Source organism: Pyrus communis, chromosome 2 (assembly GCF_041283825.1).
Source record: "Pyrus communis isolate YQ-2024b chromosome 2, ASM4128382v1, whole genome shotgun sequence".
NCBI classification, from domain to species: domain Eukaryota; kingdom Viridiplantae; phylum Streptophyta; class Magnoliopsida; order Rosales; family Rosaceae; genus Pyrus; species Pyrus communis.
Window position 1 is genome coordinate 8186286 of NC_142566.1, and position 17129 is coordinate 8203414.

At 37.1% G+C, this 17129-nt stretch overlaps 1 protein-coding gene across 4 annotated transcripts; it reads left to right on the forward strand.

Annotated features, from left to right (window-relative positions):
- The first annotated feature begins 10109 nt into the window (after window positions 1-10109).
- Window positions 10110-15833, forward strand: LOC148698492 (uncharacterized). 4 transcript variants are annotated; one of them, XM_088683813.1, is made up of 9 exons: window positions 10110-10287; window positions 10410-10469; window positions 11415-11547; window positions 12331-12591; window positions 13461-13589; window positions 13681-13730; window positions 14046-14143; window positions 14223-14510; window positions 15082-15833. In XM_088683813.1, exons 5-9 carry the CDS (start codon window positions 13567-13569, stop codon window positions 15562-15564), a joined length of 942 nt encoding a protein of 313 aa, XP_088539939.1. In that variant the 5' UTR covers window positions 10110-10287; window positions 10410-10469; window positions 11415-11547; window positions 12331-12591; window positions 13461-13566; the 3' UTR covers window positions 15565-15833. The 4 variants fall into 4 exon arrangements, with proteins under 4 accessions (XP_088539939.1, XP_088539936.1, XP_088539928.1 ...); XM_088683810.1 differs by having other exon boundaries at window positions 10148-10287; window positions 12331-12610; XM_088683802.1 differs by having other exon boundaries at window positions 10148-10287; window positions 12331-12610; window positions 13502-13589.
- The last annotated feature ends 1296 nt before the right edge of the window (window positions 15834-17129 follow it).

Sequence of the window (17129 nt, forward strand, 5' to 3'; positions counted from 1 at the left end):
TGACAACATTATTCAACATTTATATGTGTTTGATACTTCAATAATAGCTCATGATTGTAAGGGACAACAAATGCATTATCAAACTTGTTTCCATTATTTGGAATAAACAGATTTTCTATATCTCGGCGCTTATATGCAACGAAACCATCAGCAGAAAATGTGGTTTCACTTGTTAAAGGTTTAGAAAAAAATTTCTAACACTTTTTTTTTTCTTTCATGCAAGGCGACAATTGATTTTCAAGACCACATGGCACGTGGATCATGTACTGCGAAATGGCATCATACCCAGCCTTGTCACATTTTTCATCGGGAATCACATCCGAAATGATAGAATCGACATCATAGGAAGAATGACATTTATAATGTTTAATGACCTAAAGCAAGATATGACAATCAGGAATACCTCTTTTATTTTTTATTTTTTTATTTTTTTTATTTTTTGGAACTGAACCATGTAAATCATTGTTTTTAAAAAAAAAGAATGTAGAGACATCAAAACAAAACACTTTGGACATGCAATGAGAAAACAGAGAAACAAATAAAGAAAAAAAAATTTGGTCAAGAGTAATGAACTAACCAAATTCGACATTGCCAAAAGGTTTTCCTAATCTGATGTATTTAATCGTGTGGTTAAGCTTTGCTTTAAAAATTCTGAAAATTATATCAAGCTTGTCTTCAACTCTACAATTAGGTTTATCACACAGATTTTCAATAATTTCAGGCCACTTAGCATTGCAGGTGAAAGTGATACATAAATCAGGATTTCCGAAGTGACAGCATAAAGTCATGGCATCTTAATAATTGTTTATCATATATCTAACACTTCCAGTAAACGAAGTTTGCAAAATGACCCTCTTGTCAACAGCAGAACTGCTTGCATTTCCTACTTCGAGCGCTTCATGAATTCCTTTAAGACCTTCCGCTCTTAAAAAATCTTGATTGACCGTGATGAAATCTAACTTATCTTCTTCAAGCATCGCATATGCACCAACTAAATATTGTTGAAAAACTATACCGCCTTTCAACAGGGTGTCATTGTGTCCTAGTCTATCCTAACCCAAAAATGCCCTCATTGATACTTCCCCAGTCTTTGGTTTTTTCCCTTTAAAATTTGGATTCCAAGGAAGGCCTTTCTTATACTCATCTTCTCCGTATGGGAAAAGAAGAGGAAATTGGAAAGCCATGTACTTAGGATGTAACTTTGTGATTCTCTGTAGACCATCTGTCCTATGTTCCACAATAATATCTCTTTTGGTGTGAAATTGGCCAATATTCCTAACTATCAAGCCACATATCCCGTCACACGCTAGCAGTTTATACTGCACATCATGGTTGCCATGCGCATTGTACAAACACAAACATAAATGCCTTGTGGACCCTTTATTAATCCTATCTCTGGCAAGCTTAAAAAGTTGAACAACCTCATTACACTTGTCTAACATTTTAATTAGGCCATCAACAACATGTTGATCAAGTTTTTGAGACGCTTCTGATCCATCAAAACAACTGATACAATTACTGACTTCATTTTGAGTGTCATAAATGTACAGTTGTGCAAATTTAGGATTGTCACCATCTAAAGGCAACAAAGAACCCATCAAATGATACACCTGGCCATCAATCTTAGAAACATAAGGACTCTGACCCTTGATGATCGACATATCAACTTTTTCCTCCCATCGAAGTTAACGCCATCATTGAATTATACGATCTAACATTTGTTTTTAAAGCAAACAGCTTTGAGAATTTGTGGGATTTAACAAACGATCCAAATAAAAGGGGGTGGGTTTAGCTCGTGGGAATTTCTTAAGCCAAAGTCAACATATTTTGGATCAATTCTTATAAAAACAAAGATTAACAAAAGCATCCATCAAAACAACGGACAAAAGTTAACTAATGGAGAAAAGTTAAATTTTGAAATCAGCAAGAAAATGCAAAAAGAATTATGTCGAAATATTGCATACTCTTTCTTTTTCTTTTATATAGGTGGCCTGCCCAGTTATGAGCGGGTTTAACAGAGTGATTGCACAGTGGCATGATCAGCAAGAAAAATCGGCACAACAATCTGATGAGAATTTGTCCCAGCTGCCATATGTAGGCTAAAAACACCACTAACGGGAATATTTTGTTCAAAAATTGATGAAATTTCAAATGTCTGATGAGGGCTGTTTTCGTTGTTTAAAAATAGTAAAGAGTTTGAAACATTATTATATTCATCGTCATAAGTGGTGGGAACATCTTGTAACACCGAATCACTGAAATTAACATCTACAACAGATGCAAGAAAATCGGCACGTTGAATTCTAACAGCCCTCCTAGACATAAAACTACATAAACGAAAAAAAAACATGTAAACAGTAGGGGTTTACTCTCTAATAAAAGCAATGCACCGACCAAACAATCATCTTAACCATATGAATTGAGCAGTGAACCATAACTCATTAGAGCAATAGGTCATTAAAAACACAAACACACCGTAAACACAATAGTAAAAACACAATCCTAATCTGATTAGATTAGAATGAAGAATATAGACAGTTAATTTGTAGTTGTTTCCTTACACAGTGTCGCTTTTCTGTGCAGAGGGAAAAAAGTACAGATAAAGCGAACGACAACTGCTAAAAAATTGTGATAAAGGAAATCAACGTAAAGATCAAATAACGATGCATCCATAATCCCATAAAGCATTTATCGACGATTGCTTGTGCAAGGCCACAAAAAAGCAAACAAAAATGAAAAAGGTGATAGTTCTTTAAAGGTCAAGAAATCTAATCGATATGGAGATGAGAACGCAGCCGTGTGCAAATGCTACGAGCAATAATACAGGATCCCAACAACCAAAATATAACCTACAGAAAGGGGGACAAAATATATACACATATACAATTAGAGAGAAGTTAAAAAGAGAGCAAATATTCAAAGGCCAAAACTAATGCATCGCCTAACACCATTAATATTGCAAGACATACATAAATAATTTTGACAAAAGATACAAATATTATTTAGGTTTAATTCACTTTACATCAACAAACTATGCATAATGAAAAGAACATATTTAAAAGTTTGAGTTAACGAAACATGCAACAACAAAATATATTGGTTTTATCCCTCAATCCCACAAAACAAAAGCATAAATAGAAATGATGGTTTCCAAACTCTGTTTCAATTTAAGTTTTATGCGTTATTGTTTCCTCTATATAATCTAATTTCTGCTGTCCTACTTTATCCTACATTATACAACAAAAAGAAGGTTACCTAAGGATTCATGCATTCATCTTATAAACATGCAACAAAAAAGCACTCATGCATAGAAAAAGGTAGAAAAGGATACACGAAAAATAAAATAGATGAACATAAATGTTAACAACTAATCAAAGAAGTATCAAGAGACAGAGATCATTCACGAGCTTGGTTTTAGTTCTTTTACATTCGATTGTATGTTCATAAAACATCACAAAAATTAGAAAATGCACCAAAATACACAACAAACACCTTAAAAAAATCAGAGAACACAGCAAATATAGGATCACTACTACAATAACAAACAACATAACCATGAAAAAAAATAGACAAAACACATATGGTGTGATTTTTCCAGAGAAACTGTAAAACTCTAAAAGCAACACATTAGGAAGAAAAAGAGAAAGTGAGAGCAAGGTAGTAGCCAAAAAACAAAACAGAGTTAACAAATAGAAATCAGCACAAAATATCTTCCAACTCTCATAATTTAACAATTTAACATCATTTCTTGAACTTCTAACCAAAAGGTGGAGTATTGAACCACAATCGAAGAGTGAACAAACCATAAAAATAAAGAAATAAAAAAATCTCTCCAATTAGGATCAAAAGATAAGTAATTAAAGAAGGACAAAATTAGTTCAAACAAGCACTTATCTTTTCAACAAAACGAAACTGCCAGGTGGGGAGAAAACCTCATAAATTGTTGTGGAAAGGACTTCCAGCTAGAACAAAAATTCCAAAACCAACCCTACTCCTCATCCTCCCTCCTTGCTTTCACTATCTCTTCGTGTACCCCTCACCAACAAAAAACATAATCAGCCTTTTGGGCACCCTTACCCTTTGCTTTGATCATACTACCATTCCCTTTCTCCTCCTATCTCTGGCATGTATGCACGTATACCTGGCATTCGTGTCGTGTTTTTCGTGTTCGTGTCATTTTCGTATCATACCTGATATCTTAACAGGTAGTGTCATGTAACACCCGTTAAAGTAAACAGGTAATATAACCCTACTCGAAATCGACCAGTTAATATTATTAGGTAATATCACTTTCTAAAAATCACGGCGCTAGGTGGTTAGCCACAGCCCCAATTAATGCATATGTGTTTGAAAATTAAGAAATGACGCCTAGACAAAAGCAAATAGAAAACATCGCTTGGGAAAGCCTCACGACCTAGCGGTTGTCGTAACAACAATGACATTTGTCAATATGCCACCGCCGAGGTGCTTGCCTAGCCTGCGCAGACCCGCCTAGGTCGCGACTTACTTCAACAAAAAATAGATAACTTTCATTTTATTTTTCATTTTTGTCAATAAATTGTAAAAGACTTATTGCATACTTAATTAAACACACATTATATCATTTTCCCCCATGTTTTCATTGTGTTCCAATACTTCATAATATATTTGTCATTCTATTTTGTAGTTTATGATGAAATTATCTATATTTTAAGTATAAGTAGACACTTATTTATATGAAATATAATAGATTTATTTAAATCCGCCTCGGCACCCACCTAGCTGCCTAGGCGTTAGGCCCCAGTTCGTCACTCAACTAGCGCCTAGCGTCTTTTAGAACCTTGGGTAATATGTGTCACATCCCAGCCCGGGCCCCCATCACATCCTGGGCTCAACTCCACCGTAGCACGATATTGTCCGCTTTGGGCCTCGACCACGCCCTCACGGTTTTGTTTCTGAGAACTCACACGAGAACTTCCCAGTGGGTCACCCATCCTAGAATTGCTCTCGTGCGAACTCGCTTAACTTCAAAGTTCCTACGGAACCCGAAGCCAATGAGCTCTCAAAAGCCCTCATGCTAGGTAGAGATGAGAATACACATATAAGGCTTACAAGATCCATTTCCCTGGGCGATGTAGGATGTTACAATCCACCCTCTTTAGGGGCCCGATGTCCTCGTTGGCACACTTCCGGCTAGGGATTGGCTCTGATGCCAAATTGTCACATCCAGGCCCGAGCCCCCACCACATCCCTCGCTCGACTCCACCGTAGCACAATATTGTTCGCGTTGGACCCTGACCACGCCCTCACGATTTTGTTTCTGGGAACTCACACGAGAACTTCCCAGTGGGTCACCTATTCTGGGATTGCTCTCGTGCGAACTCGCTAAATTTCGGAGTTCCTACGGAACCCGAAGCCAATGAGCTCCCAAAAGGCCTCATGCTAGGTAGAGATGAGAATATACATATAAGGCTTACAGGATCCACTCCCTTGGGCGATGTGGGATGTTACAATATGACCCGACCTGTTACCTGTTAAAGAAAATATATTTTAAATCGATAAATAATGAAAAACATAATTTGACCCAAAAAAAATAGAAAACATAATACTAACTTAGTATATGCATACCACATTGTCACATAAATATTACTTCAAAACATAAAAAAATAAAAAAATAAACATTTGTCTTTCAAGTATTACATTCTCCAAAATAAGAACCTAATGAAAAAACATTAGTACATTACTATAAAATACCAAATGTTCAAGGATATGCAAGGGAGTTGCATTGAGGAACCTTGCACATTTATATATGCTTTCACATTTTTTTAGACTTGTACATTAATGATTATGAATTTTATTTATTTTGAACTCCCTTAAAAAAAATGGCATGGCCGTAAATAAAGTGAAATTCACCCTAAGCCACTGTTCATTGTACAGTGAAATTGAAAACCTTACTTTAGACTAAAGTAATTGGGAAAAGCTTAACAACAAAGGAAATGTTACAAACAGAAATTACAATTAGTAAAATTTTTCTTACTTTTTTTTTTATTGTTTACTTTATTAACATGGCCTTATCTTGAATATTCTCATCATTATATTCATGAAAAATCGCATTTCTTTATACTATTATTTTCTTATTCAATTGGCTTGTTAATCAACATGTGAGTCAACACGAAGACGATAAAACCTACAAATGTGTCGGCATGACTGTTCTCTCATCTGGGTATTTTCGTGATCTCATACTTCTCAACTTCTCGAGAAATGTCTTAGCCTTGTTTAGGTAGAGTCTCATGGTAGGGTAATGAACGACATAGTTCCCGTGACCTGATTAACTATGAGCATCGAGTCACAATGATTAGTAATGCTTTTACCCAGAGTTCCTTTGGGACTCTGAGTTTGGCTAGGAGGGCTTCGTACTCTGCTTCGTTGTTGTTTGCTTTGAATCCGAATTTCAGAGCTTTTTTAGCATAGATCTATTCGATGTTTGTAGCACCTTTCCTGCTCCGGCTCCATGAATGTTGGACAACTCGTCCACATAAAGTTTCCAAATACGACGGTTTTCTGAGGGCTTTGAGAACTTGTTGCCTCTATGATACTTTACGGTGCAAAAGTGAATGCTACCACAAAGTCTACTAAGGCTTGGGCTTTTATTGATGTCTTAAGATGGTATATTATTTCGTGCTACCCTAGTTCAATAGTCCACTTTGTGACTCTATATGAAGTGTCAGAGTTGTGTAGGATAGATTTGAGCGGGTACTCTATCATGCAGACCACTCTGAATGATTGGAAATATAGTCGAAGCTTCCTAGTTGCTATTACTAGCGCTAAGATAAGTTTTTCCATCTTTTAATATCTTGTCTCTGGTTCGAGTAGAGCTTTTGATATCTAGTATACCGGTTTCTGTTCCCTCAAGTCTTCTTAAATCAGAGATGCACTTACCACGCAGTCAAATATAGCTATGTGCGAGTACATGTCTTCCCCGTCAATAAATTTGGATAACAACGGGGGTTTGGAAAGGTACTTTTTGAGTTTCACGAAGGTTTCCTCGCACTTATCTGCCCATATAAGGTTCTTGTTTTTCTTGATTGCTGTAAAAAATGGTTTGCAATTGTTGATAGACCTTGAAAGGAATCTACTAAGGGTTGTCACTCATTTGATCAAACTTTGTATTTCCTTCATAGTTCAGGGTGACCTCATCTTTATGATGGCCTTGATCTGATCTAGGTTAGCTTCGATTCCTCGCTTAGTTACTATGTATCCGAAGAATTTTCCCAATGCTACTCTGAAGGTGCATTTTTCCAGATTCAGCTTCATGTATACTTTTGGAGCAGGTTGAACGATTCTTGGAGGGGCATTATATGGTCTTTCTTTTCTTTGCTCTTGACAACCATATCATTTGCGTAAACTTCCACTGTGTCTCTGATCTTCTCCTTGAAAATTTGGTTCACGAGTCGCTAGTACGTTGCCTCTGCTTTCTTGAGTCCGAAGGGCATGACCTTGTAACAGTAGGTACCTTGATCAATGACAAAGGATGTTGCTTCCATATCTAGCTCGTACATCCTTATCCAATTATAGCCTAAGTAAGCATCCATGAAACTTAATAGTTCGTGCCCCGTTGTTGAATCCACTAGAAAATTGATTCGTGGAAGATGATACGAGTCTTTTGGCTAAGCTTTATTCAGGTTCGTGAAATCCACACACACTCTTCACTTTTCGTTCTTCTTTTGTACTAGCACAACATTCGCCAGCCAGTCTAGATGGTTGACTTCAATGATGAATCAAGCATTCTTAAGTTTGTCTATTTATGCCTTTATGATCTTACTGCATTCTGCAGTGTGGTTTCGTTTGCGCTAGATAACTGGTTGGGCAGCTGGGTCTAGGTGGAGACGGTGACAGACTACATAGGGATCGATTCGGGGCATGTCTTCCACTGAACATACCAACATGTCTCTGTTAGCTCACATGAAGTCGGTAAACAGCTCATTCTCACGATCGGTTAGTTTTGAATCAATCCAGGCTTTTCGTTTTGGTTTTTCAAGGTCGAGACTGATGTAGACTGCATCTTTGTCTACCTTTAACTTTGGAGTAATGTCATCTTAGGGGTCAAGATCCAAGTCGAATTCTTTGTAGCTCGCATGTTGACCCTTTGATTGTGATTGTTACGCTAATTTGTCCACACGTATGCTAAAGCTTCGTTCTTCTTTTCTAATCATATTCATGATTTCAACGGTGCAACAACGTGCCGCCACTGGTCCCCTTTTATCTCTTTTACTCCAGTGAGCCTCAGATAACAGAGTAAATGTTGGTAGCTGGAAAAGATGATCTTCATCTTGTGTAACCAGTTTCGACCGATGATGGCGTTGTGAGGGGTTGGGCAATCCATCACATGGAAGGTTACAAGGTTGTTGTAGGGCTCGACCTGGACAGCCAGCTTTACAGTTCCTAGTAAGCACACTAGTACCTCATTTAAGGTGTGAAGGGTTGTCTTCCCTTTGTTGATATTGTCAAGAATCCTTATTTTTCATACGACATCTTTGAAGAGGACACTAACTCTTGAGTTGTTGTCAACTAGGACGTGGCTTACTAAGGTGTTTTAAATCTGGACCTTGACGATGAGGGCATCCTTATGAGGTGAGTGGACGTCTTCCAAATCTCAATCAGAAAACATCAGGATGTTGGAGTTGATAACCAATGGCTTGTTGATGTTGGCCACCAGCTTTAGTTTCTTGTAAGCAGCCTTCATTTCTCTCCTGGTGTTTCCCAGGTATTATTGTTCCCCATATATGCAGTTAATCCCGAAGGACACCATTATTCATAGGGATTAGACTGGGTGGAGCCCCATAAACCTTCTGCATTTTCTACATTATTTTTCTAGGATGGAATGTCGGGATAACCCTCCAGACGTCAGATCAATCACTTTCATCATTTGAGTAGCCAGTTCTTTGAAGCAAGAAAAAACTTCTTTGAGATCTTTGATTTATCTCGGCTAGTTAGGCTGGTTTTTTAGCTAGTGGGCTCTGCGGAACGCCTTCTAAAGACAAACAAATATTCATGACGTCTTCCCACATCTCATCCATGCAGCGACATCGTTGTGCCCATGGTGGGTATCATATGGGAAGATGGTTGGGCTGACGTTGTTGACTGAGCTTTTTGACATCTGAACCGGTAGAGTGATCTGGTCGAGAGGAATATGGGTTCTCTCTCAATAAAAGCACCATGGTTAGAATCAAATTTGGGCACCTCCATGAGTGGGGGTTGAGCACATATCCGAGTAAACCTGAGCAACATACAAAACAGTAAAACAACAAAGCAAGCCTTAGATCAAGGGGAGGTGTTGGCCAAAGGCTCTCTAACGGTCAAGTTAGTGAATGATTTTAGACTCAAGCAGTGAGCAAAAGAATTGAAGTGTATGTATTGCATTACCATAGATGAACCTTAGGTGAGTGTATTTATACCTTGGGAGAAAAACCTTTTTAGGATAGAATCCTCGTTCTAAGCGATGAGAATCCTAGAAGATATCTAGTAAGTAGATATTGCATCATTTTAGGAGTTGTGATTACTTGTGGTGTAATCTTATAGTAGAATGATGGTGGCATCCTGCTCCGTCTGATACAGCTCCGCCTGGAGCTAGTAAGTTCATGACTGGACTTCTGAGGTAACATTATTCGAATTAGACTTACTCTAGCCATGGAAAATCATGGTCCCACAGTACTTAATACTTGAATATATATATATATATATATAATAACTTTTTTAATACTGTTCTTCAAGTAATTTTTTTAAACAACTAATATTATCTATATTAAGCGTAAGGAAGTGGTCGTAACCTCACAATAGGCTAGCAATAATATGGTTCAAATTCGCTTTTGGCGAGAATCAAACTTAAGACCTCTCACTTATAAGTAAAAGAAATACAATAAACCTTTACTCCTAAATGTTCTTCAAGTAATTAAAAAGTCTAGAACGTAACGAGAATAATTTTGAAAATCGTATGCGTATGCGTATGCTTACGCATAAGTGTGTTTACCACTAGCAGTATCTATCTTAGGTGTGAGTAAATTCACCCAAGCAAGTGCTTTTGGGCGGTGCCGCGAAAACAACGACAAGGCCACGCGAAACGACGTAGCTTCGATCCGTTTCTGGTCTTATCGCTTTGCCGCGAAGCCATTCTCTCTCTCTCCAACGCTCTGCTGCAGAATATAATTTGATGATTTCAAATTTCCCAAACCCTAATTCTACTTCAATTCTGATTTTTTTTCAATTCGTCCAATATTAATGTGATTCTGAACAATCGCAGTAAGAATCCTGGTCAGTTAATTTCACCGATATCTCTATACTTGTCGGTATTTCAAAAAATTTGGGGGTTTTTCTTTTCTTTTCGTTTCTTTTCAAGCACATGAATCTATACGGTTTTTGCTTGAATTTTTCAGAAATTGAGGTATCCAATGCAAGATGGAAAGCCCAATCCCACCGAAACGACGACGTTGATGGTAACCTATCTATCATTCAACGTGTTTCCTTTTGCAGCTGATTTAATTAATTAATTAACATTTAACATTCAAAAACTTACATTTTGAAATATTAGGGCATGTTTTTTGTGCTGTAGCCACTTAGGTAATGAATTTTATGAGGTGAACGTAGTTGCTTTCTAATTAGTAGTTAAAAATGGAGTAATGATATCAGTTTTTCTATTATTAAGGTGTTGCTCAAGGTATAAAATGATAGTGATGATTAGATTGCGAGGTTTCAATAAACTATTTTGGCGCACATGGTTTTGCAGAAATTATAGGATTAAGTGCCTAATGAATTTTATGTGGTGACCAATGTTTGCGTTACTCAAGCCGACATTCTCGCTTCCGCTTCGTCCACCGCCGCTCGCGCGGGTGCTTCCCTCTAGGCGGAACGCTCCCCTACCGATGCATTTTTACATCCCACAGCTTCGGCAGATCGCTTAGCCCATAGTTGCTTTCTAATTAGTAGTTAAAAATGGAGTATTGATATCGCATTGCATCGGATTTTTCTTGAGATTATTAAGGTTTTGCGCAAGTTATAAAATGATAATGATGATTACTTTGCGAGGTTTCGATCAACTTTTTTGGCGCACATGGTTTTGCAGAAAATATAGTATTGTTTCTCAGTTCAATATTAGTTTCGAGCAAGCTCGGTTATTGGAAACCAGGGCACCAGTTGCTGCTTGTTATGAATCTCTATTCTTTAAGCACTCTTGTTATGTATTTAGAAATGACAAATTTGGATGACGCAAGTGCAACTGGTTGGCTTTTGTGGCCGGAATCTGGTTGTGTATTCCACTTTTGGTGTTGTCCTCTGTTAATTGCACTATTTATATCGCATTGCTCCATAAGAGAAAAACTTCAGAATTTCAGTCCTTGATCATTTCTTTAATATATTAACAACTCTTTTTTTTTTTTTTTCAGCCTCAGAATTATACTTTAAGAAATGACGGGGTTATCCCTCAGCTGTTTACTTCAGTACCAACTCTCAATGATGCTGCCACGTATCTTTCTCAGACAACTTCATTATTTACACGCTGTTTCACTGATGATTCTGGTAATCATTCTTATTCCATAACGAGATTGTTTGAGTTTCTTATTCTCTAGTTTATCCTTCTTTAAGTTTTCTCAACCTATAGTGGGAGTGGAGAAGGTGGAGATAGGAGTTGGTTATGAACTGTGGTGCTATTACTGTATATACCTGGAGAACTTATTCATTTGCTGCAATAGCTTCCCTCTGTACATTCCCATTAGTTGGATTTTTTTTTTTTTCTTTTGGTCTTGTCGTGAGTACGGTTCTCTTAGTGTTACTTGTGCTGCACCATGCCAATATTTGAAAATATATATCATGGAAAATCAAGCAAACTACCATGTTCTTATAATTCCTCTGGAAAATGGAATTATATTTTGTACAAATACATGCAGATAAGACATTTGACCCACTGAGTCTGTATTTATGTTCAGGCCTTAGCATGGCTCTTTTTTATTCGCAAAGCGGGGAGTCGTGTTGGCTTGGGTGGCCCTTTTTTACCTTTCCTAACATCTTAGTCACTCCTTGAAACTTGAAGTAGAGCAGAGTTCTAATTTGGCGTTTGATCAAATATTGTAGTTGATCCATGTTCATCCCTTTCAACCTTGTCTCATGTCTGAGAATAATTCAATAATGCAACACGTTTGGAATAAGTTTGTCAAATGTACCTTTTGTATTTGCTTTCACATTTTTCCTTACCAGTTATTATTATAGTGAAATTTATATTTTACTTGAGGGTGCTTTTTTTCTGAGTTGTCATAAGGTATGGATCTTTGATTGATTGAGGTAAATGTTTCTGCTGTTTTGCAGTGGAACCTTCTTCTAGTGATTCAGGGGTTTCCAATGGAAATGCTCAAGAATTGGTGACATTTTGGTCTCGGCCAACTTGGGCCTCCCTTGCTACATCTAGTGATGACATGTCATCTAGTGGAAACCATTCATCGACCACAGAGTCATCTAGTACTGCAACAGATGCTCCCTCTGTAGTTGATGGAACAGCGAGAGGCTCTGCAGGAGATTCATCTCGGAACTCTAGTTCTCTCATCAAAGCTACTAATGGTGGCCAAAGTGGTATTCCTATCTTTCAAGGGTATTTGTTCCTCCTAACATACTACTTATTGGTGACCTATCCTTGTAAAATTAATGTGAATGTAGAATCTTTCTTGAACTGATTGTGGTAACCATTAACCAACATATTATCTGAAAAGAATACTTAGTAGACGAGAGGAACATTCTACTGCATTGCTTAAGGTATCTGTGTATGGAGGACTATATAGGACTCCAAAGCAAGAAGTCAGGAATACAAGTTAGCTCAACATTCCCTAGTGGACTCAATCTCGAGAGTTTATATTAACAATCCCCAGCTTTCCACAAATAGAGTTAAAGTTTCAAAGAATGATTTGGAAGAGAGCATATATGCTAACCACCTGCACGATCCCTCCCCAAATAATTAATAAATAATCTAACTGAGAAATAAGAAGCTTGACCTGGAAATTTCTGTATCTTGATGGCTATGGCACCACAAGAAGCTAACAAAACTTTTACATGGAATTGTGGAAAATGCATTCTGGTTGTGATTACAGCAAGTATAGGTAAGAATAACACTAGCAAAGAAAGAAAGTCAAAAAATAAATTTGTAGGCATCAGTGCTTTTTGAGAAAGCTACATAGCCTTAGAAACCATGAAGTGTCAATAGTATGGGATAGCCTATCTTGCAGCTAAAAGCTTACCTCCTCCAGCAACTTCCCAACACAATGTAGGAATATGATTTATTGCCTGTTACTAGAGTATCCTATGGGGGATGTGTAGTGGGCCTCTTATTGGAACCAAGCCATATATTTGTCAGTGATATATCTTTAAGCTTGTATTTCTGTGAGCTTTTTATTTTTTGCGTCATTCATGCTTTTCAACTTCAATGGTGATTATTGTGTTGCTTTCAGCCTTATTGACTGGGTGTGAAAAACTGTTCGTGGGTCGGCAGATGATATAGGATGGCTACAGCGTGATCCAACAGTGCCACCCATTGAAGACGGTACTGAAAGGTTCATGGAGATTTTGGGGGATATCAGGTGTAGTATACTGTATTTTATTTTTAGTTTGCATATTATCTTCTTATCATGTTGATGCCAGAATTAATGGAAATCTTTCTCCCCTTCCCAGGCATGGTGTTCACAGATTGTCAAACTCGATGGTTTGTTTGTTGGTTCCAGGTATAATTTCTTCAAATAAACACAAAATGATAATAGTACTTTAGTCAGGGAACAGATAAGGAGAAAAAACATCTCCATCCCCATCCCATTTCTGCCCTAATGTGGCTTGCTTGTATGATGTGGATGGTGCATTGCGCAGCATTTTTGGTTTTTTTTCTTTGTCAAATTTGTGCTTTTCTTTTCAATCCTATATACGTGGTCTGGAGATTGGACTTCCAGAGTATTTTATATCTTTTTGGTAAAAAGAGTATTTTATATCTTCATTTTGCTTATAGTTATGCACTTATGAAGCTTGGTTACTTTTGTAATCATTAGGCCTTTTCAGCACCCATGGACCACTGTATTTTGTAAACACAAAAATGAGTTTATCAAAGCTGGGTTTGCTCTGTTATATAGCAAAGATTCATAGTGAGGTATTTTTTATTTTTAAAGAAAAATCCTTTTTCACATTGTTATTATATTCTCTACTAAGTGTTAATAATCAACAATCAGGCTTCAGTTGAAAAAAATGCTCGGGAGATAAAAGAATACATTGAGGAACTCCATTGGGGTTCCGAAAAACGTGTCTTGCTTCTGGGACATAGCAAAGGGGGAATAGATGCAGCAGCTGCTCTATCATTGTATTGGCCTGATTTGAAAGATAAGGTTGCCGGTTTGGCGTTAGCACAAAGTCCATATGGAGGTAGCCCAATAGCTACAGATATCTTGCAAGAGGGACAGCTTGGTGATTATGTGAATTTACGACAGCTAATGGAGATTGTGATCTGTAAAGTGATTAAGGTATGCAAGGAGTGCGTGCGTACATGTGACTATCTGGTGTTAAGGAAAACAACGGTAAAGAAAAATAGTTTTTTCATTGTTCCAGAGTCATTTTCATGTTGAGATTTCTTGCCTCTGTTATTGTATTTTCTTTCAGCTCCTGTGTTAGGGTGCATTTGTAGGTGTAACTCTTAATATGCATATATTATTGACTGAGGTGTTTGGCTTCACATGAAATTTTGTTGAAGTCACAAGTGCTGCTAGGACTGATGGCCATACAAGATGTGGGTGATGGGGGTTAATTTTGTATTTCTCGTGGTGGGGGTTGAATGGTGTGAAGGACCCAATTTTTGTGCTTTCACACGCTAGCGGAGGTATGATAGTTATATTAATCTTCAGTTGTGATATCCGTGGAAGAAACAATAGAAGTCAAACATATTTTCAGTGTTATGGTATTTGTACTATCATTGTTTTATTCCAAGAATGTTTCTGTTACCATTAAACGTGTATTGTAGGTTATTTCTGTGAAGCATTTTTCATTTGGTTCCTAGACAAAATTATCTGAAATACCCTGTCATCTTCTTCTGTGAAGGGTGATTTGCATGCCCTGGAAGATTTGACTTATGAGAAAAGAAGAGAATTTTTGAGGAAACACCCATTGCCAAAGGAACTCCCCGTTGTTTCATTCCACACGGAAGCTGCCATTTCTCCTGCTGTTTTAGCTACATTGTCTGGTGTAGCGCATGCCGAGCTACCTGCCGCTCTTTCTGCAGGCCAAGCAGCAAAACTTCCAGTGGTAATGCCCCTTGGTGCAGCTATGGCTGCCTGTGCGCAGCTTCTGCAGGTTAGATATGGCAAGAAGAGTGATGGACTTGTCACATGCTGCAACGCAGAAGTTCCTGGATCTATTGTTGTGCGGCCGAAGCGTAAATTAGACCATGCCTGGATGGTTTATTCGTCGTTGTCAGACAACCCTTGTGAAGCAGATGCTTGTCAAGTTTGTGAAGCTCTTTTGACATTGCTTGTCAAAGCTGGGCAGAACAAGAGACACGATAATGGGACGAAAGATGAATGAGGCTTTTATATCCTTGCAGGGCATGGTGCTCAGTTTTGTGTATATTTGTGCGGCACTCAGCGAATAGTTTTCGAGGTTTTCCTTTTTTCCGTCTTATTCTTTTGATTCAATTGTGGGAAAGTTGAAGACCTTTTAGGCATGGACATGGGTAGAAGGGCAAGCTCGTTTGTTTTGTTCTTTTCTGTTACTGTGGTAAAAACAAACGATATTGTTACTCTTGTATTAAACTACCAACAATCAAAATGGTAGAATTTAAAGATCACAGCTCATACTACAAATCACTTTTCTTTAGATGTTGTAAAGCTTGGATGTATATTGTAGCCAACTTGAAGACCCTAAAGTCTGTTAGAATTATATATTTTGTTGGTTAATGAAATGCCTATAAAATATTCTTTAGGGTTTGGGTGAGGGACTTCTAAATTTAAAGTCATTTCTCACATGTTTTTTGTAATGTTTTTTTTTTTTTTTTAACAAACGATATTATTTACACTAAAAGAGAGGGATGCGCTTAGCCTTACAATGTGTTAGCAATAATGTGATTTAAATTTGCCTTTGGTGATAATCGAACCTAAGACCTCTTACTTACAAGTAAAGAGAAATATTACTAGACCGTAGTACTATGTGGCATGTGACTTTTGTAATGTTACGCCGTGCACTTTTATTCCTTTGTATCCAACTTTTTATGATCCATTTTTTCATCACTATGCCTAATATTTTTTTTTTTAAATTTGAAAGTTTCTCACCCCAAACATTAATGTTAAGTTATTTTGTGAAATCAAGTGAACCAATCAACGGTCTAGGTTTTTCGGCAAAAAAAAAATGAAGAAATAAAAAATGTTACTGTTGGACCCGTGTCAAAATCTAGGCTGTTGGATTTCAATTTTTTTGTAATCCAACAGTCCAGATTAATTAAGTTAATAAAAAATTACTAAAAATATATAAAAATAAAAAAAAAATTATATATATATATATATATATATATTATAAATACCTAACTATTATCTTCCACCTTACACCACATTTCAATATTTTCAATACTTTTCACTAATCTTTCTCTCAAAGTTTTCATATACTTTTGTTTACAAAAAAGTGGCTAATCAAGCATGTTCGAATTGCTCAACCATTGAAGATGTTATGTTGTGGGAATGTTGGGTTCAAGCTACTTATGACCCAATTACGGCTAATGAGATGCACTTGCGAGAAGTTTGGAAGACCGTTCATACCTTGTTTTCTGGAAAGCTTGGCCCCATAAGAATGGATCAATCTCTTCAATGTCATTGGAAAACACTTAACCAATCGCTTACTTATTGCAAAGACGCCCTTGCTCAAGCTACTTCTAATCTTCGAAGTGGCGAAAATTTAGCGGATCGAGCAACAATATTTTATTTATTTATTTGTATTACACCCAACCCAAATTGACATTATTAGTTTGATTATAATATTGTCTTCTCCCACATTTTATAGACACTTCAAGCACAAGATTCCTACAATGCAAAAAACAAAAACAAATCATTCAACTATCGGGAATGTTGTCAAAGAGTGTCCCAATTACAAAATTGTGCTAG

What these genes read in the sequence shown, in the direction of transcription:
- LOC148698492 (XM_088683802.1), top strand. Translation starts at nt 12,511, where the DNA reads ATGGAACAGCGAGAGGCTCTGCAGGAGATTCATCTCGGAACTCTAGTT. An exon ending in GAGATTTTGGGGGATATCAG is followed by an intron (nt 13,590 to 13,680) that starts GTGTAGTATACT and finishes TCCCCTTCCCAG; the next exon opens with GCATGGTGTTCACAGATTGT. An exon ending in TGATCTGTAAAGTGATTAAG is followed by an intron (nt 14,511 to 15,081) that starts GTATGCAAGGAG and finishes TCTTCTGTGAAG; the next exon opens with GGTGATTTGCATGCCCTGGA.